The sequence below is a fragment of the Giraffa tippelskirchi genome, chromosome 8 (genome assembly GCF_054371585.1).
Source record: "Giraffa tippelskirchi isolate mGirTip1 chromosome 8, T2T-mGirTip1v1.2.pri, whole genome shotgun sequence".
Taxonomy (NCBI): domain Eukaryota; kingdom Metazoa; phylum Chordata; class Mammalia; order Artiodactyla; family Giraffidae; genus Giraffa; species Giraffa tippelskirchi.
This window is the reverse complement of record NC_137282.1, coordinates 46,244,302-46,267,834: the sequence shown is the minus strand read 5'-3', so window position 1 is coordinate 46,267,834 and position 23,533 is coordinate 46,244,302. Positions and strand designations below refer to the sequence as shown.

The 23,533-nt window shown below is 35.6% G+C and overlaps 1 protein-coding gene across 3 annotated transcripts in view; it reads right to left on the bottom strand.

Annotated features, from left to right (window-relative positions):
• Positions 1 to 23,533, bottom strand: part of CDH18 (cadherin 18) — a 647,409-nt gene that overhangs the window by 336,354 nt on the left and 287,522 nt on the right. For all 3 annotated transcript variants that reach the window (XM_081524342.1, XM_081524344.1, XM_081524343.1), the window contains one exon: positions 14,862 to 15,345. In XM_081524342.1, the coding sequence (XP_081380468.1) occupies positions 14,862 to 15,089 (228 nt within the window). In that variant the 5' untranslated portion in view covers positions 15,090 to 15,345. The remainder of the gene's footprint in view (positions 1 to 14,861; positions 15,346 to 23,533) is intronic.

The following is a 23,533-nucleotide window of genomic DNA, read 5'->3' as shown; positions in this document are numbered from 1 at the left end:
ATCTTTATTTTTTTTATAACAGAACATAGAAACTGATTGAACTGTTGCCTACAAATGTTGGGACTTGGGCTTCACATGCTTTCTGAGTTTACAGCTGTAGGCAATTGGCTAGGATCCTAATCTCACCATTTGTATCGCTGATTGTTTGCCTAGAGTCTGTTCTACTCCTCAGGTATGAAGTTAGTAAATCACTTCCCATTATTAAACTAGTTTCAGATAGTTTCCTTCAACAGCCAGCAGGATATCACTAACCAACACAAACATTGTGTCAATCACTAGGCAGATGAGAACAGCTCAGGATGAGCAGAATATGGAGGAACACCTAAATTTTTAGATGCTATGGATTACTAACTGTTAGCAGGCAACAATTAGAAGGGCTGAGGAAGATGAATAGTTCTATTACAAATAAGTGAAGATGCCATAGTGTTAAAAACTGTGAGTTGCTCAGTCATGTCCTACTCTTTGTTACTCCATGGACTAGAGCCTGCCAGGCTCCTCTGTCCATATCATTTTTCAGGCAAGAATACTGGAGTGGGTTGTCATTTTCTTCTCCAGGGGATCTTCTTGAACCAGGGATAAATCCAGGTCTCCTTCATTGCAGGCAGATATTTGCCACCTGAGCCACCAAGGAAACCCCTCAAAAACTCCCCAGATTCACATTAAATCACAGCCTCCTCTATCATCTATTCAATCCTCTTGAATATGAGTCAAGCTCCTGTAAATAGTAAGGTTCTTCAGAGAAAATGGTGGCTCAGACTGCAAAGAATCTACGTGCAATGTGTGAGACCTGGGTTTGATCCTTGGGTTGAGAAGATCCCCTGGGGAAGGGAACACCTACCCACTCCAGTATACTTGTCTAGAGAATTCCACGGACAGAGGAGCCTGACAGGCTACAGTCCATGAGGTTGCAAAGAGTGGGACATGACTGAGTCACTTTCAGTTTCTCTTCTACTTTTCAGAGAAAATAGCTCCTGGGTAAAATAAATAGCTGTAGAAAATATAAGTCCCAATTTTAAAATATTTTATTGTTATCGTTTTCTTTTTTAAAGCCACTTTACGGAGGTATTAAAAAGCAGAGACATAACTTTGTCAACAAAGGTCCGTCTAGTTGAGGCTATGGTTTTTCCAGTAGTCATGTATGGATGTGAGAGTTGGACTACAAAGAAAGCTGAGTGCAGAACTGATGCTTTTGAACTGTGGTGTTGGAGAAGGCTCTTGAGAGTCCCTTGGACTGCAAGGAGATCCAACCAGCCCATCCTAAAGGAGATCAGTCCTGGGTGTTCACTGGAAAGACTGATGTTTAAGCTGAAACTCCAATACTTTGGCCACCTGATGCGAAGAGCTGACTCATTTGAAAAGACCCTGATGCTGGTAAAGATTGAGGGCATGAGGAGAAGGGGATGACAGAGGATGAGATAGTTGAATGGTATCACCGACTCAATGGATATGAGTTTGGGTAGGCCTCAGGAGTTGGTGATGGACAGGGAGGCCTGGCGTGCTGCAGTTCATGGGGTTGCAGAGTCGGACATGACTGAACAACTGAACTGAACTGAACTGAGGTATGATTAAACACAGAACACTATACATATTTATACACATATACAGCTTGATGAGTTTGGACATGAGTATACAACCATCACACAATTTATGCCATAAACATAAACATCACCTCTAAAAGTTTTCTCCTGCCCTCTCTTGTTGTTATTTGTGATAAGAACACAACATAAACTCTATGCTCTTAGCAATCTTTTAAGTATACAATACAGTGCTATTGTGTTCTCACTCATGCTTCAAATTTTGTTGATCACTTGCTCCTTGAGATTTTCTCCTTATTTATCAACTCTGATTCCATTTCTATTCTACTGCTTCTAAGTACTTTGCTGAATTTTATTTGCAAACTCTTTACACAGACCTAGTATTCTCTTTTCCATTATTACTTTTTGTACTACAGATTTATATTCTGAGTCTGGTTAGACGATGTACATTTCCCTAAATTTTTATGCATGGCTTCAATCACCAATAGCCTACATCCTTCCCCCAGTTCTTCATCTCTCCATAATTTCCCACCTGCATGGCCACAAGGCACCCAGGATATAGACTCTCCAAACCTAGTTCCATCACCCTCACTTCCAGATATGATTCTCCTCCTTTACTCGCTAGCATGCATGCTAAGTCACTTCAGTCATGTCCGACTCTTTACGACCCTATGGACTCTAGCCCACCAGGCTCCTCTGTCCATGGGATTCTCTGGGGAAGAACACTGGAGTGGCTTTCCATGCCTTCTCCAGGGGATCTTCCCAACTGAGGGATCAAACCTGTGTCTCTAATGTCTCCTGCATTGGCAAGCATGTTCTTTACCACTAGCACCACCTGGGAAGCCCCTCTCCAGAATCCCTCCAAAATTTAAGAAGTCTGCTCAACATCTTCAAATGGCCCTTTATCACCCACAATGGACCCAAAATCTTGTCAATTCTATATTCTAAAATATAAAAAAAAAAAATTTAATCTATCTACTCCCTTCAATTCTTTTGAAATTTACAAGTTCAAGTCTAGATTTGTGCAATGGTGCATTGCACATTTGTGCAATGTCCTCTCTGCCTTTGAACTTGTTCTTTATGTCTCATGTCACTTCACATTTGAAAATCCTTCAATTCATTCCCGAACATCTGAAGGTAAACTATATTCTCCTTTGAGTCTCATACAAAGACTGGCCCTCAGTGGCCTGTCATGCTGTCTAGCTTCATCCCCAATCCCACTTTATAGCACGTGATCTGTGTTCGTTCCAGCTGCTGTACTTGTAAGTCATTAATTATTACTTAGATTCTTTTGATATGTCTTTCCTGCCATTCCAGAGCAGGTCTCTCTTAACCAATGTACTTTATCTGTCTCATTTTATATTGCTAGCAACAGATTAGTTCAAGCTCTCACTCTTCTGAGGAGCCTTCCCTAAATTGATATGAGGCAAGTATATTTCTCCTCCCCTAGAACCATCATCCCCTATGTTTAGCACTGCTATAGCATCACTAGCACTGTGGTGCTATCACTTGTTCTCAAAATCACCTCCTCTTCTTGCCTTCATCAATTATGGAGATTGTATATTTCATTAGTATAATCTCCACATCTAGCACAGCATATGACATGCTATTAGTTTTTTTTAACAGTTGAATTTATGTTGAAACAGTAACTTTCAAAGTGAAACAGGATTCTTGTAATCATCTTACTCATGCACTTCTTTGATGTGCATAATAAAGCCTTGTTCTGAAAGTCTGGATTTACTCAGGTCAAAAGATAATACAGTATAAAAATCAAGGCTACCTGTCCAATGTTCCCTGCCTTGTTTCCTGTTACTTTTATATATGTGTTACAAGTATGTCTCAGTTGTTGCCTTGAGCCAGTAATACATTATATGGTTCATGAAGTATAAGATCCCTTAAATCATTATGGAACAGGAAATAAGCCAACTATTACCCTCTTTTTTTATGATGTATTAGCTGCTATACAGAAACTAACATACTTTTGATTGTTCTGAAATTCTTCCCTGCGATTCTGTTGCTCACATAGAAGAGTAATTGTGTGTGTTAGTTGTTCAGTCTTGTCCGACTCTTTGCAACCACATGGACTATAGCCCACCAGGCTCCTCTGTCCATGGGATTTTCCAGGCCAGAATACTGGAGTGGGTAGCCTTTCCCTTCTCCAAGGAATCTTCCCAACCCAGGGATTGAACCCAGGTCTCCCACATTGCAAGTGGATTCTTTACCAGCTGAACCACAAGGGAAGCCCAGAAGAGTAATTGCTTAGCAATAAATGTCAAATATATTGATGCCACATCCTTTTCTTCTTAAAGTCAACAATGTCTTCACATTTCTCTAAATATGAAGTCCACAGTTACTTACCCCAGAGACACTGTAATATCTATGTCTTATTGTGTCTAATCTCATCTCTCTACTGCTCATTCCCTAAATTGGAGTTACCCAGTCTTTCTTGGAAGAAGAGTGCAGTCAAACATGCAGATTGCTTCAAATCTCAAGAGCTTTATATGTGTTACCCCTTCACCATGGACACTGCCCCAAGCTCAAAAGTCACATACAAGCATATGTGATGGTCAGTTTGGTGGGATTAGTCCTGATTTATTTTTAGATACTGGCCTGTTCTTCCTCAGAGAGTTCTTCCCTCACCCCCAATCTAGGTTTAACACTACACCCAAGTACAACATTCTTTAATAATCCTCATCACATTTTATAGCTGAATATTTATTTGTATGAATGTTGTCTTAATGTCAATGTCTCCCAAAATTCCCATGTCATTCACCACTATATAAACAATACCTAGCACGGTGACCAGAACTGAGGACATATTTTACAAATTTTGAGTGAATATGACCTAGTCTTCAACCTTTGTCAAAATAAACTCAGCTGACAAATATCATATGATATTGCTTGTTTATGGAAAAAAGGGTACCCATGAATTTAACAAAACAGAGTCACAGATGTAGAAAATAAAGTTATGGTTACTGGTGGTAAGCAGGGGGATAAATGTGAAGATTGGGATTAACATATACACACTACTATACATAAATTGGGGCTTCCCTCTTAGCTCAGTTGGTAATGAATCCACCTGCAATGCAGGAGACCCCCATTCAATTCCTGGATCGGCAAGATCTGCTGGAGAAGGGACAGGCTACCCATCCAGTATTCTTGGGCTTTGCTTGCCAAGGGAAAGAATCAGCTAGTAAAGAATCCACTTGCAATGTGGGAGACCTAGGTTTGATACCTGGGTTGGGAGGATCCCCTGGAGAAAGAAAAGGCTACCCACTCCAGTATTCTGGCCTGGAGAATTCCATGGACTATACAGTCCATGGGGTCACAAAGAGTTGGGGATGACTGAGCGACTTTCACTTCACTTCATACATAAATTAGATTACTAATAAGGACCTACTCTACAGCACATGGATCTCTAATATTCTAATAGCCTATAAGAGAAAAGAATCTATAAGAGTGTGTATAACTGATTCACTTTGCTGTACACCTGAAACTAACACAATATTGCAAATAAACTATTTTCCACCAAATATAAAAAAAATTAAACTAAAATAAAGCTATGGTTATAAATAATGAAAACCAAGAGAAGACTATGATAAGTTAGTATATTTTAATGATTTATATTTTATATTATTTTATATTTTATTGTAGAATAGGACTGCATACTGTATACCTTCCTAATGTCTATAAATATAGTGACAAATAAGCCACACAGAGGAAACAAATAATCCTAGAGGGGAAAAAAATGATATTTCACTCTGTGATTCTTGTAACAAATGCCTGGTATTGTGTTTATGAAATTTAGAAAAAGTAAAAACTGGATGTATTTGAAGACCCTCTAGGCTTAACTTCCAACTAAATGCTTTTGTTATGTAAGGTCTGATGCAATTAAATATTCACTGGATTAAAAAAAATCAATAAAATTATGGAACAGATTTCCTGAGAATAATACCTATGTTGAAAATGATTCATTTCCTTAGGGCCAATATATGTTGGAAGAAAACAGTCCATAGTTAATTATGAAGCGTGATAGATTTTTCAGAACGTATATATCTATTTTTTCATATTTTGGAGAATATTTAGATTTTCATTTCTACTTCTGCATGAAAATATTGAATCATGGTAAAAGAACACTATTATTTATATATATATATATATATACATATATATATATAAAAGATATTAACAAAGTTATCTAATCCAAAGCTTGTTTTGTGTAAAGAAAAACCTGCAGTAAGATATGACCATAAAAATGGCAAAGTTAATATAGACATCTCTTACTGTGAACAATTGTAAATGTAAAGTGCAATATAACTGATATAGAAACATTCACTGTAATTCACTAAATGGTAATTCAGTGAAAGGTAATTTAATGGAGTAAAGAAGGAAGACATTTTCACCAGGAAAGTCATTTCCAACTGGCAGATAGTCAGATGACTTTGAGGGAAATTAAACTGGATACAGGCCATGAGCACCAAGATTAAATTTTCTATCTCCTGAAGATTAGAAACTATGACTTTCAGTCCCATCAAGGTATAAAATTAGAAAGGAGATGTCTGAACAAAGCAAGACTACTTGAAAACAAACTCTATGAAATGAAAATTGGACTATCTACCCTCTAGCTTAAAAAAAATAGCAAGGAAGCTTGTGGTTGGTTAACAGCTCTTGGTAGAAAAAAACCAATTCCTGTGATAAATTGAAATTCAAACTAGCAGACTAGGAGAAAGGTGCACAAGATTTATTTCTGTGCTGCTAGTGTTCTTTCATTGTTGTTTTCATTAAAAAGTATGGATATGAATCAACAGTTAAAAATTAAAAGTAATATATATTTAACTGAATTATTTCTGTAAACCTGAAATTAACATGATGTTATAAATCAATTATACTTTACTTAACAAAAAGAAAACAAATTAAAAACAGAAATAAAATGTATTCAGATTTATGAAACCAACTGGTTGTCAGCAAACAAAAACATAAATGACTCTCTATGGATCTCCCTTAAGCTATATTTTAGAGGAATTCCATCAAAATCTTCATTCCCACTTATCACATACTATTGAAGACAAGTGAATATAAAATTTTTAAAGACATATCAGGATCAAATTTCCATGACAGTGGATAGACAAAAGAAATATGCAAATTAACCAAGCAGAAAAGAATAATACAATTTGATCAAGATTTTTAAACAGTTGTTTTGCAATACTTCAATACTTAACAGAAGAAACTGGTCAAAATGAAAAGACAAGGCATATATAAAAGGGAGAAAAAGAACCAATTTAAAGCAAAAATTTTTAAATACATTCAAGCTAATATTCATATTTAAGTCAAGTGGTTGTTGCTCGCTCGTGTCCAACTCTTTGCAACCCCATGGACTGCAGCCTGCCAGGCTCCTCTGTCCATGGAATTCTCCAGGAAAGAATATTAAAGTGGGTTTCCGTTTCCTTCTCCAGGGGATCTTCCCAATCCAGAGATTGAACCCGGATCTCCTGCATTGCAGGCAGATTCTTTACCATCTTAGCCACAATTTAAATTAAAAAAAATGTATTAATACTCAACTATTCAACTTAGTTGAAGAAAGTATTAGAATCCTAAAAGTGAATCTGAGAAAAATTATATCAAGTAGAAGTTTCAGAATAAAACAATAAATGAGGGAGAAGAAAATTCAAAGAAATAATGGATGCTGTATCTCTATAAAGTACAAAAATCCTAATAATTACACAAAAAATATTGATTTCAGTCTATTATGGGTTGAATTTTAAACCAGTAAAATCCACATGTTGATGTTCTAACCCCAGTACGTTATTTGAGATAGAGTCTTTATAGAAGACTAATGTCCTAAAGAAAACAGGAAACCTGGACAGATACTCATCTAGTGAGAACAGCATGTGAATGTGAAGACAGCAATCTATGAACCAGGAAAGAAGGCTTAGTAAAGATCCTCCCATCATAAAAATCAAGTCCTTATTATAACTTTCAGAGACCCTTGGCCATTTTGCCTTTGTGGGCCTTTTTCTTTTTTCAGTTAAAATGATAAATTCTATTTGCAATTGTATTGATATAAAGACTAATATAGACAATCATATTCATTTTCATATTTTATTCTGATTTGAAAGCACAATAAGACATTTTCCTGAACTCTTTCAGTATTTGTGGCCATAATGATTATGCCGTCTTAAACTAATAGACATTGTAGCAGAGGTGAAAAATGTGTCCAGACATTGCCAAATGTCCCCAAGGGTTAAAGTCACTTTCCGTATAGCACCACTGATACACTCAAGAACACATACACACCTATTAACATACAGGTGAGTATGTTTGTATAGCAATATCAAGTATACATGGTGAATAAATTCATAGATTGTGCCCATAGTACCACTTTATATCTAAGAAACTCTATATATAATGAGTGCTAATGCTATTAATTTCAACATTTTTAGATAGTTCAGACATATTGTCACTTTTCTCTAAAACTAAAGTGAAACAGCGAAATCTGATTTCTTCTAAGAAAGATATAACAGGTTCTATACCACTACAAATTAAGCGAAGTGTACGCCAAATCAAATTTCTCTTTTGTGCACCCAATTTCTTTTAGGATTGGACCTAAATAGTTAAATTTCCATGATGACTATTGAGAAATTTCTATATCCATTTGCACCTGCACACCACGAGTTAATTTCACGTGACATCATGTCATCACACTGTCACTTGTACAAAATTAAAATGTCATGTTTTGATACAAGAATTTTTCAATTTCAAAAAAGTTATGGTAAAAAAACTTTCATAAAATCATCATCTTGACAATAAGATGACAATCAGAACCTTTTCTTGCTGTTCGTTTAATTTTTAATTCAGAGTTCATGATGACATTAAAGCTATCTATTTTTTTCTGTAAACCCTGAACCTTCCCATTCCTTTTTACATAATTTATTCTCTCTTGAACCTCAGAATCATTTATTTAATTTGAAGTTACAGTACTTCATATTAAAAGAGATTTGAAAGCTCTCTTTTTAAAGACAGAAAAAAATAGAGAATAATGGAAGTAATGGTGATGATGAGAGGGGAATTTCATGCACTATATACTGGAAACTGATTTTCATTAAAGAATTAGATATCTTACAATTTGTTCTTTGGCACTGCCATAACTAATCCTCCTTCCCATGAAGAGATCACTTAACTATTTCAAGCATCTTTGCTTTCCATTATTTGAGGAATTTGACAAGATGATTTCTTAACTCCTTTTTGCCACCAGAATTCCTTTCTTACTCTCTATATGCTTGCTGTGGTTGTTTTGGTTTTGTTTTGTTTTAATAAAGCAAGTTGAGAATAATTGCCTAGAGTCTACACTTTACTCACACACATTGCCATTGTTTAGTCACTAAGTTGTGTCAGACTTTTTTGGAACCCCATGGACTGTAGCCCGCCAGGCACTTCTGTCCATGGGATTTCCCAGGCAAAAATGCTGGAGTGGATTGCCATTTGCTTCTCCAGGAGATCTTCCTGACCCAGGGATCAAACTTGTGTCTCCTCCATTGGCTGGTGGATTCTTTACCACTGACTCACACACATAGGACATGGGTAAAGAGGGGAGTGAGAGGTAGAATTTTAGTAACTAAATTCTTTGTAGAAGCAAGCAATAGTTTCTACATGATACAGTTTTTAATCTGGAAAAAAAATCCTAACAGTCATAAGAACATACACCATAAAATGAAGAGAAGTGAATATGGGGAATGTAATACATTTGTTCATCCTGAAAAAAAGTCTAGTCTCATTAACTTTTATTATCAAAGATATGTTTAATGTTAATAAGGCCCAAATCCTAACGCTATATTGTTAATAGATAAGATATCTTAGCCTAAAACATGCTAATATGGAGGAACAGTTTTTGGTCTTACCTTTAATTTGATTTCATTCTATCCTATTCTATCATATGTTTTATTCTATTCTCTTTAACTACCAGATAATACAATATAGATAATATCCACTTAAAGATACACTGAAGTAAACATAGTGTCTTTTATCTCTCATATAAGAATTTTTGGCCAGTTAAAGAAGTCATCTTCAATATTTTTAAAGTGAAAATTTTCATATTACACATATAATACATATTTTTTATGTATTTATGGAGCAGAACACCTAGCTGCTAAGTCGCTTCAGTCGTGTCCAACTCTGCGTGACCCCATAGGCAGCAGCCCAACAGGCTCCCCCGTCCCTGGGATTCTCCAGGCAAGAACACTGGAGTGGGTTGCCATTTCCTTCTCCAATGCATGAAAGTGAAAAGTGAAAGTGAAGTCGCTTAGTCGTCTCTGACTCCTAGCGACCCCATGGACTGCAGCCTACCAGGCTACTCCGTCCATGGGATTTTCCAGGCAAGAGTACTGGAGTGGGGTGCCATTGCCTTCTCCAGAACACCTAGCAAATCACAAGCAATTATCACTTGAAATACATGAAGCTCACTGTCAGTGGTTGTATAGTAACAAACATTTCCAATATGTGTCCTTAGTTAAATTCTAACAGTTACACATATTTAAATACTCCTAGAATATACCAGGAAGAGTCAGTATACTTTCAACTACCATCTGCACACTAATGTATTCTACTGGTAAATATGAGACATATATGCAATACAGTCAATAGCTAGTGATCAAAATATGATATCATACATATCCTAAATTATAGCTTTTGATCTCTAAAGCAAACAATTCTACTTTTACACCATGTTTTTTATTAATAAGTGATATTTTCTAAAATATGTGATAAACTGTAGATATTAAGACATGAAGAATGCATTTTTAATCTCCTGGCACTAACTCTGAGCACCAATATTTAAAATTTCAGAAAAATGCAAATCAAATAAAAACATAGTTTCAATTAAAGGAATGCAAAAAATGATAAAATTAAAATAATACATTTCTATAAAGCAAAACTTATAAACAAAGTCAAAGGGTAAATTGCAACTGTGAAAAAATTATTGGTAATATTGCTGGCAAAGATTTATTGCATCTATTATGTAATTATTGACTAGTACTGATAAGTTTAAAAGAGTAACAAAAGGGCCTAAAGAGTCAGTTAGTAAAAAAAGGAATCTTTATATCCCCTCAACTACAAAAATGTGATCAATTTCATTCATAATAAGACAAACGTATATTGAAAGTACATAGAGATGTAATTTTTCACCTATTTACAAAATCCCAAGTCTTACAATCCCATTTGTTGGCATTGCTATAGAGAAATATATATTCTTACACATCACTGACAGAGGTGTAAAGCACATTACCACCTATGGAGGAGGATAGGTAATATTCACCAAAATTAAAGATATTTTTGTTTTTGAATCAGAATTCTACTCTGGAAACCTCTCCCTTCAGGGACCTTTGCTAAATGATGTGTGTACAAAGACATTCATTACAGTACTGCCTGCAATGCAACTAAACAACAGCAATAACAACAAAAATACCAAGAGTTAATAAACATTCATTAAAATAACCTTGGGAGAGGGCATGCCAGTGAAAGAGGTGAACTAAAGACTTCCGCAAATTCACACTTCCATAAAATAAATGTTTGATGACAGAGATTTTTGTTTCAATAATTTCAAATAATTATCACAACCAGTAACAGGACTACAAAAGGCTATAATTTACGGAGTCCTTTCCAGTGAATTACCGCATTGGATCATTACAATAGGCACTGAGATAGAGTTCTGTGTAAACGAAGATGAAACAGCCCCATAACCTGCTTCCAGAGTGTTCACAGTCTACTAGGTGAGGCAGGAACCTTGAAAAGGGGTTCCAAATATTTTCTGTAAATGGTCATTAGTAAATACTTTAGACTTTGTGGATCTTACTTTCTTTCACTGCTTCTCAATTTTACCATCATAGCTTGAAAACAGCCATATACACTACATAAATGTGAATCTAGTTGCATTACAAAAAGACCTCATGTTTAGAAACTGAATTTGGTTTTGTGCTATTTCCATGTATCACCAATAATACTTACAATTTTCAATAGTTATTATTATCTATTATGCAAGCAACACCAGCACAACCACAGATAGTGGTTTAACTGACTCACAATCTAAACTGTAAACCAAACTTTATAACACACTTGAATTAGAAATATGAAACAGTATTTCCCAGTGTTACATGTGAGGAAATAGAAATGGAGGAAGTCAAAGACACTCACCAGTTGTAATACAGATAAAAAGAAAAGAAGCCCTAACTCAGACTCCGCTGTTTACTTAGTAATTCTCATTATCTCATGAAAGCAATGAGTCTACCCTAATGATGGGTGTCATACACAGCCTGCATTTTAGGATGTGTGTGATATTTTATATAAAATTAAATTCTTAGTTTTAATGGGATTCATTTAGCTCTCTTCAATTTTTGAAAAATAAAAGACAATGATCTATATTAGTTATTATACAATTTTTGAAAAAGAGAACACTTTTGTTGTAAAGCTATAATTACATTACCATATAGGTTTTTTTTCTGGGAAGAAAGGACTTACTAACAAATGTGCTATTATAGCTTCCTGACCCTAACCTTTCAAGTATTCAAAAAGATCTTTAATAAATCAATGAGTTAAAATCCAAGCTATATAGATATATATACACTATACATAATAGTTTTGATATTTAATCTCTCATGGCTTTTACATTCTGAAAAAAATATGAATTTTCAATTACACATACCTGTATATAAGTATAATTGCATATATTTAATATGTAGATGAGGTATACATAATATATGTGTGCATATATACACATATATATATATATACTATTTACCATTAGAAATGTCCTTAGCCTTATTAAAAAAAAAAAAAGCTCTTAGTAGCGAGTAATGTGTATTGCCCTATGTTAACAAAATAAGTTCACTAGTAATAAATCCAATCATTGACTAAGAAAACTCAAAGAAAATTTTAAAAAAATATAAAAGAAGTTTGTAAGTATCAAGAAGTTGGTAAGTACGACTTGAGCTCTTACGAGCAGTTTCAGATGTTTTGTAATGTGAAATATAACAATAGATATACAAAATTATAATTCAGAGCTTAAGGATGATGGAAACAAACTTATAATGTAGAATATACATTAATAACAGAACTGTATTGCATGATTATTATTTTATTTTTGTTGACAAAAGGCCTGCAGACACTTCTGTGACAGAGAGGGGTAAAGGAGATCATTTTCAGATCTTTGGATATGTTCCCTTCTCATGCTCATAGAAACTGTAATGATTTTATCTTCTACTCAAGAACACTTTGAAAATATATGTTTGGTTCATTATGAATGTATTTATATGTATGTAATAATGTATTTATTTTATTTAAATATAAATTATTTTCTCTAATAAAAATAATGGGGCAGGAGCACATTATTATAAGTACATGTATATTGTTGGACACTGAAAGTTGTTTTCTTTTTTTTAAATTTTCACAATCATGTATGTATGTATATATGTTTGTAGGAGGTGATGTATGAGGGGAACGAGCCTGTACCATCAAGTTAGAATTGCTCACAAAGGCAGATAAATATTGAGAAAGAAGGTTATGAGTAAAGGGACACAAGTTAGATAGGGAATAAGAGGACCACACCTTAAGGGTGTGACCCTTTAATTTGTCTGTTAATACTACAACTAGAATGGACCCTGATTTCTGCAGAACCTTCACAAAGGGACAGTTTCCCAGCCCTCACCACCTCCTGGTGGCTAACAAGCTCTCAACCATATGTTCACTGGTACTCAAGCCCAGAAAGATTATTTGTAACTAAACTACTGATTGAGATTTCATATTTTACTAAAACTAGGTAAACCATCAAAAAATGAGAAGCTATCTGATCTTTCCCTTCTTCTTTCTAGCAAATTTGATTTTGATTTTTAATTAAACTAAAATGACAAGAAATAAGCATAACAAAACATTTTTAATAACATATATATATATATTTTTTCTTTTTAGAATACTCCAAAAAATAAACATTTTTCTGTTCCTACCCACCCTCCCCTTTTCAAGGAGTGTAAGGGTTATAGAAAAAAGATTTTGAAGTTCATAACAAAAATAACTTTACAGTAATTCAATATATTATGTTTTTACTTTACTACACTTATTTCCATTTACTTTATGGAATACACCATAGGGAAAATGCATAAGATGAAGATAAGGGGTTTTTCTTCTTGTTTTTATATGCATATCAGAGAATGATAGAATTGTTCCATATCATTTTGTGCTTCATATTCTGACTCCATAGCTCCTGCCTTGTATGGAAAATACAGCTGCAACCCAGTTCCTGTTGGATGAGGGGTGGAACAGATGGCTGTGCTCCTGCACTGCCTACACATTAGGGAAGCACCCTGACTTTGGATGGAGTACTATTTTTTTTTTTTTTTAGCACTAACAGTGCTAAAGTGAAAATAAATAGTCAAGCAGGGAGATAGAAGTCACTGAGCCTGTAGTCATGAAGATTCTACTGCTGTGCTTGCTTCTTCTCCCACAGGTACTGAACCAACCTAAGTGTGGCTGCTTGCCAGCCATCAGTAATTTATCAGAAGACGGTCTCCCCACTTCCCATGCTCTTCTTTACTCTGGAGCCTTGATGACATGTGCTTAAACTGCCACTTATTACTGAGCGCACAATTTCCTAAAGGGTTTGACCAGCCATTAAATTTTCTTGTCTGAATGTCTGAGAGAAAGGAAAGTTGGTCTGAAGTTCCTGATCATTTTATCAACTTTATTGTTTGGGGATTTTAACAAAACCTGCATATTGAGTATATATTTAATCTATGTTTAAAATATATTACTATGTGTATGGAAATTAATTTGGGGGTTTGATAAAATATCCATATGCTTTTAAAGGCTGACAAATTCAAGTACAACCTTTGTAACAATTAACAAAAATATATTAGAAGTCATAGAGTTTCTTAGCTTTATGTACAACAGCAGTAGATTAAAAAAAAAAATCTGTAAATATCAATGTGCCAGGAAATGACACAGTGAATTCTAATACACCCTCACGGCACTAAAGACAAAATTACTGAATTGTGTGTTTAAAGTGTTTACATTTTACACATTTTACATGAGAGAACAGAAAGAGTGATACGCTGGTAAAGAAAATTCAGTCTAGTATATACGAACTGATGTTTATGGAGATGTGACATGCTTGGCGATGTTCATTTTTTATAATCATTATTTCAAAATGTTCAGAATAAGAAATAACATTCTATAACATAATTCACTTGAAGTTCCATATCTCTTCAAATCCAACTCCAGCTCCACCCTCATCTCACCCCTCAGTTTCCCAGGAGAGGAAAAAACAAACAATAAACAAAAACTTACTTTTCCAACATACTGTGGATCTGGTCCCATATGTTCTTCTAAAACAAAGAACTGATTCCAAACCCATCCCCTTTTGGGACGGTGGTGGACTTCGGTTTCACCTTCGATGTGTTTGGTTTGGTTTCTGGTCCCCTTGATGGAGCTGTGGTGAGTGGTCCCATAACACCTCTGCACAAAACAGAGACACACAAGGACTGGGCAGATGCAGGAGGTACTCGTAATTTTCATTGTAAGATAACTTTCCAGTTCACAGCCTTCTTGCTTTTCCTTGTCAGCTACAAAGGCCTAGTGAGCATTCGAGAGAGAAGCCAAAGCATCTTCTGGAAGGACAGTCCGAAGAAAATTGTTCAGCATGTCCATGATTTAACAGCCCATCAGGGAAAGTTGGGGCTACATTTACATCCTGAAACACTTAGAGAACCAAAGCCGCAGTTGTGTGATTCTAAGTCTTCACAGCTGGTGAACAGGGGCAACCATTTTCTACCTGATAGAAAGAGAGAAAATTATATACATTACAAAACATGGCAATTTTAAGTATTTGCTCAGAATACAAATTATACTGTTTTGCAGGGTGATGCTGATAGGCAAAGAATACATGCAAGTTCTTTTGGAAATAAACACAAACATACACAGTCATGCTTAAGTCTGCACATGGTATTTTTATGTGGACATACATATTTGTATTTTAAATCTCAACTTTACATATATATATTATATATATATATGTATGTATTTAATTATTTAAAACAACAGAAATGCAGCCCTAGAGGGCTTAAAAATTGACCATGAATATGTGCCTTACAAAATATGATCTATTAGGGATTCCACACTAAGTGAAAATTTTTAATTTTGTTTTGGGGTTTATTTTGCTTTTGTTATATGTAATACAACTTAATATAGATCAATCACCTATTACATATGACTCACAGAACTTCACAGAATATTCCCTCAGGTTGAAAATTTTTCACAAACCATCATAGCAATCAAGTAGGTACTTAAAATCTTTAGTAAGCAAAATAGAAGAAAGAAGATGGCTGAAAAAAATGTATGCTATTGAAAGTCACTCCACATCTGGATAAAATTAGCACAACTGAACAAGTAAGAATATCAATGACTGAATTCTAGCTTGCTTGGGTTTTACTAGGCCTGTAGATGATGCTCTAGAATGAGGTCTTCATCTTCAGGCAAGAGAGATTCAAGCTTAGAATGACACTACACATAATTCTAGCAACTATGCATAGAGAGGTACAATATAAGGGAAAAAAGATGGTGGCAAAAAGAACAGAGGGGGAAATACTTTGCTTTTCAAATAAGGAATTCTGAGGACTTGAAATTAAAAAGAATGAAATTAAAAGATACTTGCTTCTTGGAAGAAAAGCTATGACCAACCTAGACAGCATATTGAAAAGCAGAGATATTACTTTACCAACAAAAGTCCATCCAGTCAAAGCTATAGTTTTTCCAATAGTCATGGATGGAGGTGAGAGTTGGACTATAAAGAAAGCTGAGTGCTGAAGAATTGATGCTTTTGGACTGTGGTGTTGGAGAAGACTCTTGAGAGTCCCCTGGACTGCAAAGAGATCCAACTAGTCAACCCTAAAGGAAATCAGTCTTGAATATTCATTGGAAAGACTGATGCTGAACCTGAAACTCTAATACTTTGGCCACCTGATGCAAAGAACCAACTCATTGGAAAAGACTCTGATGCTGGGAAAGATTGAAAGCGGGAGGAGAAGGGGACGACAGAGGATAAGATAGTTGGATGGCATCACCAACGCAATAGACATGAGTTTGAGTAAGCTCTGTGAGTTGGTGATGGACAGAGAAGCCTGACGTGCTGCAGTCCATGGGGTTGGAAAGAGTCAGACATGACTGAGAGACTAAACTGAACTGAACTGAGGACTTGAACTTTGGCTCTAGTACAACTAGACAATAAAGTAAAACTTCAGAAACATTTTGAAAAACAAAAGACAGGATTTGGGATCAAAAAGTTGAGTAAAATTATTAGCTTATTGAAACCACATAAAACTGTGTAGCATGTTTTGCTCTATTTATATATATGTGTGTGTTTCAACATGTGTTTAGGAAAAAAAAATATTTACTCAAGTTTATGGCTATTCCATCTAGTAAAAAACATTAGATGTATCACTTTCTCACTCCACCCTTGCAAATCAGAGCAAACTGAAATGTAGATCTAAATGAATTACAAGGTGGTTGACATAAAAGTATAAATGATTTAATAAATTGAGTATAAATAATCAATCATAGCATAATTATTTTTCTCAGTTGGGAAAAATGTTGACACTAAGTAGGGGAATGAAAAAAATTACAAGACCCAGAGCAAGGTGCTTTTCTCTATCAGTGTCTCTCACCATGGGCTTCCCTGGTGGCTCAGATGGTAAAAGAATCCGCCTGCAGGAAGACCTGGGTTTTATCCCTGGGTTGTGGAGATCCCCTCGTGGAGGGCATGGCAACCCACTCCAGTATTCTCGCCTGGAGAATCCCCACGGACAGAGGAGCCTGTTGGGTTACAGACCACGGGGTTGCAAAGAGTCAAACACAACTGAGCGACTCAGCACACATATCTTTTCCCATAATTAGAGTTAATAAAAATTCTTACTTCACCAATTGTGCAAGAATTATACTGAATTTGAATTGAAATTTTATTTTAGTTGCTGCTGCTGCTGCTGCTGCTGCTAAGTCGCTTCAATCATGTCCGACTCTGTGCGACCCCATAGACAGCAGCCCACCAGGTTCCCCTGTCCCTGGGATTCTCCAGGCAAGAACACTGGAGTGTGTTGCCATTTCCTTCTCCAATGCATGCATGCGTGCTAAGTTGCTTCAGTCATGTCCGACTCTATGTAACCCTATGGACAGCAGCCCACCAGGCTTCTCTGTCCAGTTGCTAGAAAATATAAATTGAAGTCTGCAGTATTTTCAAGGGCAAAGACACATTTTGATTGATTTAAATTAAAATGACTCAAAAACACTTCTAACACATTAAACAAAAGAGTAATACCATTCTAACTCCAACATGGTAAGAGCAATGGAAAGAAAGTCCAAAAACAGAGATTTTCTCTTTTTTTTTTGACAACTTATTTACAATGTGCACTCACATGAAACATCTAATTTTGAGTCTCAATTTTCTCATTTGTGACTTTAATAATTTATTTGAATACTCTTCCAGTTTATCTAATAAGTTATTTGGATCATTCTTAACTTTTATTTTTAATTTATCAAAAGTTTCTTAATTTGGGGGACTTCTCTGGTCTGGTGGCTATGACTCCACACTCCCACTGCTGGGGGCCTACATTCCATCCTTGGTCTGGGAACTAGATCCTGCATGCCATAACTAAGCCCCAGAGCAGCCAAATAAATACATATTTAAAAAACTTTCTTAATTTCCAACTCACGCATCTCAAAAAAGAGACTTTCTTCTTAGAAGTCATGTTGATTAATATATAGAAAGTGTTGCTTTCTTAATGTCTTCACACCATTGGTGTGATTTTTTAAATGAAATTAACATCTTTGCCCTTTATGCCAAGTTGTTTAACAAAGCATAATTCATGAGTAGAAGGTGAAGAAAGTGGCTTTTGTAAGGCATTACAGACACATAAAATGAGTGATTTCTTTGCGATAATTATATTGTACGGCATCCCCAAAGTACATAAATGCAATTTAATGTACCTATGTATTGTTTGTTCCTGAATCTCTAGTATGACAATTATGAGAACCAGTAAGTGAGGCCCCATGGAACAAAAGAGCAAATGTAAACATCACGACTGTACTTGTGAAAGTAACTTCATTTACTACATAATGAGAGGACAGAAATCCAAATGTGAAAATTGTCTGTTCTATTTCAAGAAATCCACCCCTGTATAGCTTAGAATTAAAATGTGAATAATAATAAATAAACCACTGGTTGCAAACAACACAACAGAAATATGTTACAGCCATTCGCTATTTTGTTGTTGTTGCTTTTTAACTAAGCAGCGTTCAAACACATTTCCTACTTGCCTGGAACTCTCCAATATATGAAACATGATAAACAGAACCCTGTGTATAACACCTAAAGGGACCAGATACCTCCTTCTTCTAATCTCTTAGAACTTGCATCAATGGCATGTGCATATTAATGACAGGCTACAATACCTGGAGCAGATGATTGATGGATATAGGGACAGATGAGGCATTTTTCATAGCAGTGGTAAATGACTTAAGGGCCAGATGAACTCAGCCATGGTGAACTCAGCAGCCATGATGGAAAGAGGGTGGTGGCAGTTGCATGAATTAAGGGTCACTTTGGCTGCGTAGTTTTGGTGGCCAGTACCTGACGTTGTTTCTTACTGCCTAACTTCTATTGGTTCCTGTGCTATGTGGTGCCTTATTCGCTCAGCTGTGTCCAACTTTTTATGACCCCATAGGCTGTAGCCCACCAGGCTCCTCTGTCCATGGGGATTCCCCAAGCAAGAATACAGGAGTGAGTTGTCATGCCCTCCTCCAGGGGATCTTCCCAACCCAGGGATTGAACCCAGGTCCCCCGTATTGCAGGCCGATTCTTTACCATCTGAGTCACCAGCTAAGCCCATGAATACTGGAATGGGTAGCCTATCCCTTCCCTAGAGGATCTTCCCAACACAGGAATCAAACGAGGGTCTTCTGCATTGCAGGCAGATTCTTTACCAGCTGAGCTACCAGGGACGTCCCTATTGGTTCCTACTTCTTGCCAAACCTGATTTTTAAGGCCTTGCGCCAATTTTGATGGCTACATAATATTCTTCCAATAAACCGTTTTGTTGCTTTCCTTGGTCAGAGTTGGTTTTTGCTGTTTGATAATGAAAACATTCTCTGATAAATGTCATAATACTGTCAGAATCCTCTAAACATGAATACAGCATTGCCTGCACTAATGTGAAATGCGGACTTCTTGCCCCACTGCAGTATCTAATTGAGGTGATTCAAAGCTGCCTCCAGAATCTAGTACCCTTGCTTCCATAACTACTCCTTCTGCAGTTAAGTTACTGTACTGAGTCATGACTCAAGTGCTCATTCTGTAGAAAACCATATGTTTATGAGGAGTTTATTCTCTGAGCTTCACAGCTGTCATTTATGAATAAAAACTTTCATTGATTTATCTTTAAGCATGCTCAGCTAAATATTTGAATTTATCATTTAATCACTGAGTATCATTTAAGACTTTTCTTATGTTGACTTTCGTGAGTATCACCCAAGATTCAATAATCAGCCATTTACAGATTTTAAGTATAATCATTCCATCAAAGAGCTTGAGGGAAGAACCATTCTCAAAGAAAAATACTGTCACATTTACTCCACATGTATTGCTTTTAACTTGGGCCTTTGACTGTTTTTTTTTTCCTGTTCATTATTAATTTATAAATCTGGAAAACCAAAGAAGTCTAGAGAATACCTTCTGTTTACTTTTTCTTTTTTTAAGAAGATTTCTTTGCTCTTTTTCTTGTTTTGAAAACGTCTGTAAAATATACACTATCAACTTTATTTTATGAATGCATCTTTCTATTTTCTGTATGTGTGGAGTTATGTAAGATACTATTTCACATGTTCAAAAAGCCTAGAATTATAACTGCTACCAAATTCTAAGCTTTAGCATCACATATTACTGGCAGTAATTGATCTGACTTTGCATGTTTAAGGAGAAAATGTCAAAGAAGATAAAGCATGATGGAAAGCTCATAATTTTTGGATTTTTTTCATTGCAAATATACAAGGACATCTTGCATGGGGAAACACATTTTAATGCTAATTTGATGTCTAGTGGACAGAAGGGGGTCTACTCAACCGTCAAACCTGCAAACCCATTGGATGAGAAGGCTGTTCTTCGTAAGAGTGTGAAGCATCTTGAACATGATGCAACTTAACATTTTCAATGGTAAGTTATTAAAATCCATCATACCGCCAGGCAGATTTAAACATAAGGAAATTTATATTTGAATTTTGGGGTGCTTATATAAAGCAAAAGTTACAAAAACTGAACAAAACCTATGTTTCAGTTTAATAAAAATAAATATACTACTATCTATCTTTGCGTATGTATATTTATATGTATATATGTACTTACTTACCTATCTACATTCAGGATATTGTGTTCTATGTGTGCTTAGTCGCTCAGTCATGCCCGACTCTTGCGATACCATAGGTTGTAGCCTGCCAGGCTCCTCTGTCCATGGGATTCTCCAGACAAGAATACTGGAGTGGGTAGCTATTTGCTTCTCCAGGGGATCTTCCCAACCCAGGAGTTGAACCCGGGTCTCCTGCATTGCATGTGGATTTTAAACTGACTGAGCTACAACCTTAAGTTATCTGTTGGGTTGGTATTTACAGGAAAAACAGCTGTATTGCTGGTAAGATACAGTCTCAGATGTATATCTGACCCTGGAACTGTGGTTTCCATCCTTTTCAGAATGAGTGTTGAATAGTATCAGTAGCATTCTCTTGTTCTAAGCCTAGTTCTTAATTTCCAGCGATATTGGCTTCTGAATCTTGGTTTTACCTACCTGTCCTCTAGAAATGGCAATCCACTCCAGTGTTCTTGCCTGGAAAATCCCATGGCCAGAGGAGCCTGGCAGACTACAATCGATGAGGTTGCAAAGTCAATGGGGACACGACTTAGTGACTAAACTATCACTGCCATTTTCAATTTTACTATTTTTTCCATTAGTGTTTTAATCTTCTTTAATTGATAAGTTATCTGATTAATAATTAATTTTACTTGTCTCCTTAAGTGTCAACTTAAACAGCTCTTGTTTATAGTCAAAGTGCAAATACTCCTAGATCACATGACATTGTAGAGAACTTCGCCTAAATTAGTTGCAAGTTTTATTTCCAGGTTTGCTCCCAAATCAGTATTTTCAATTTCAATCTGTCCATTTCAGGATATAGTTCCTCATAGTCCCAAGATTTGCACATAATCAACTGCATTTACTTAAAACATATACATTTATTTTATATTTAAAATATGTGTATTTCAGAGGTAAAGAACAGACTTTTGGCTCAGTGGGAGAAAGAGAGGGTGGCATGATTTGAGAGAATAGCATTGAAACATATATATTACCATATGTAAAATAGATAACCAGTGAGAGTTTGATGTATGACACAGGGAACCTAAATGAGTGCTCTGGGACAACCTGGAGGGATAGGATGGGGAGGGAGGTTGGTGGGTATTTCAGGATGGAGGGGACACATGTAAGCCTATGGTCAATTCACACTGATGCTTGGCAAAAAAAAAAAAAAATCACAATATTGTAAAATAATTATCCTCCAACTGAATAAATAGATTGAAAAAATAAAATATGTATATTTAATTGTAAAATGTACACCCATGGCTGATTCATGTCAGTGTATGGCAAGAACCACTACAATATTGTAAAGTAATTCAGTTCAGTCAGTTCAGTTGCTCAGTCATGTCCAACTCTTTGCAACCCCACGAATCGCAGTATGCCAGGCCTCCCTGTCCATCACCAACTCCCAGAATTTATGCAAATTCATGTCCATGATGAGTCGATGGCATCACCGACTCGATGGACATGGGTTTGGGTAGACTCCGGGAGTTGGTGATGGACAGAGAGGCCTGGCGTGCTGCAATTCATGGGGTCGCAAAGAGTCGGACACGACTGAGCGACTGAACTGAACTGAACTGATATTGGCGAGTGAAGTACCTTACATATTGTAGCCAATAAGTAATTATTTGTTGAGTGAAGGCATAAATACATGGGAAACAGACAAATTAGTTCAGGGTTTGTATAGCAAGAGTGGTGTTAAAATTCCAAGTTTCAACTTAGAACATTTAATTGTAATAATGTGTTACAAAAGAAAAAAAATATTTTTTAAAAGTGTGCTATGATGTGGTTGACATACTTTGTTTCTTATGTAAAAGCTTGTCACAATCAAGGAAGTGAAAGTACCATACTGGATAACGAAGTTTCATTTCATCAATCAAATCCTGATTTCTCACTAAGTTAAACAGACGAAATTAAGGAAGTCATTCAAATATGGAACTAAATGTGCATGAGTAAACTTTGCAAAGGTGTATATACTCTATGCTACTATGAGCAATATTTTATTCACTATATATAGATCAAATATGTATATGAATATTCCTACTATTTTGGGATACACACACACATATATACATATTGGAGACCATTCACATTGTTACTATTCTTCTGTCTCAAGATACACTTCATTATTTTTAAATTAATGTAAACATGTTTATGTAGGGTTTTATTTTCTCACACATTCTATAAATTATACATAGAAGTAGGAAGAGCAATGTCCTGAAAGGATATGCATAAGTAAAATGATATTCACAACATTGTTTGATTTAGCTGCAACAGTTAATATCATAGAATTATTCCCAGTTTTCAGGTTGCTGATTCTAATCTTCATACTACCTAGTAAAGTGTTTCAAAAAATTAGAAAAAAAATGATAGAAAAAAGAAAATGGTATCCAATGCAATATTTCCTTGCTTATCTGTATTTGTCAGAGTGATGAATATTTTGAATTCTTCATGTCTTCGAAAAGTACTTCTATCTGTCATACTATTTTTTGTGTTTTATGTACTTGTATGTGTGTATGCATTTCACATAATAGGATTTCATAAAATAAATTTTAAAATTATTTGGTTTGATTTAAA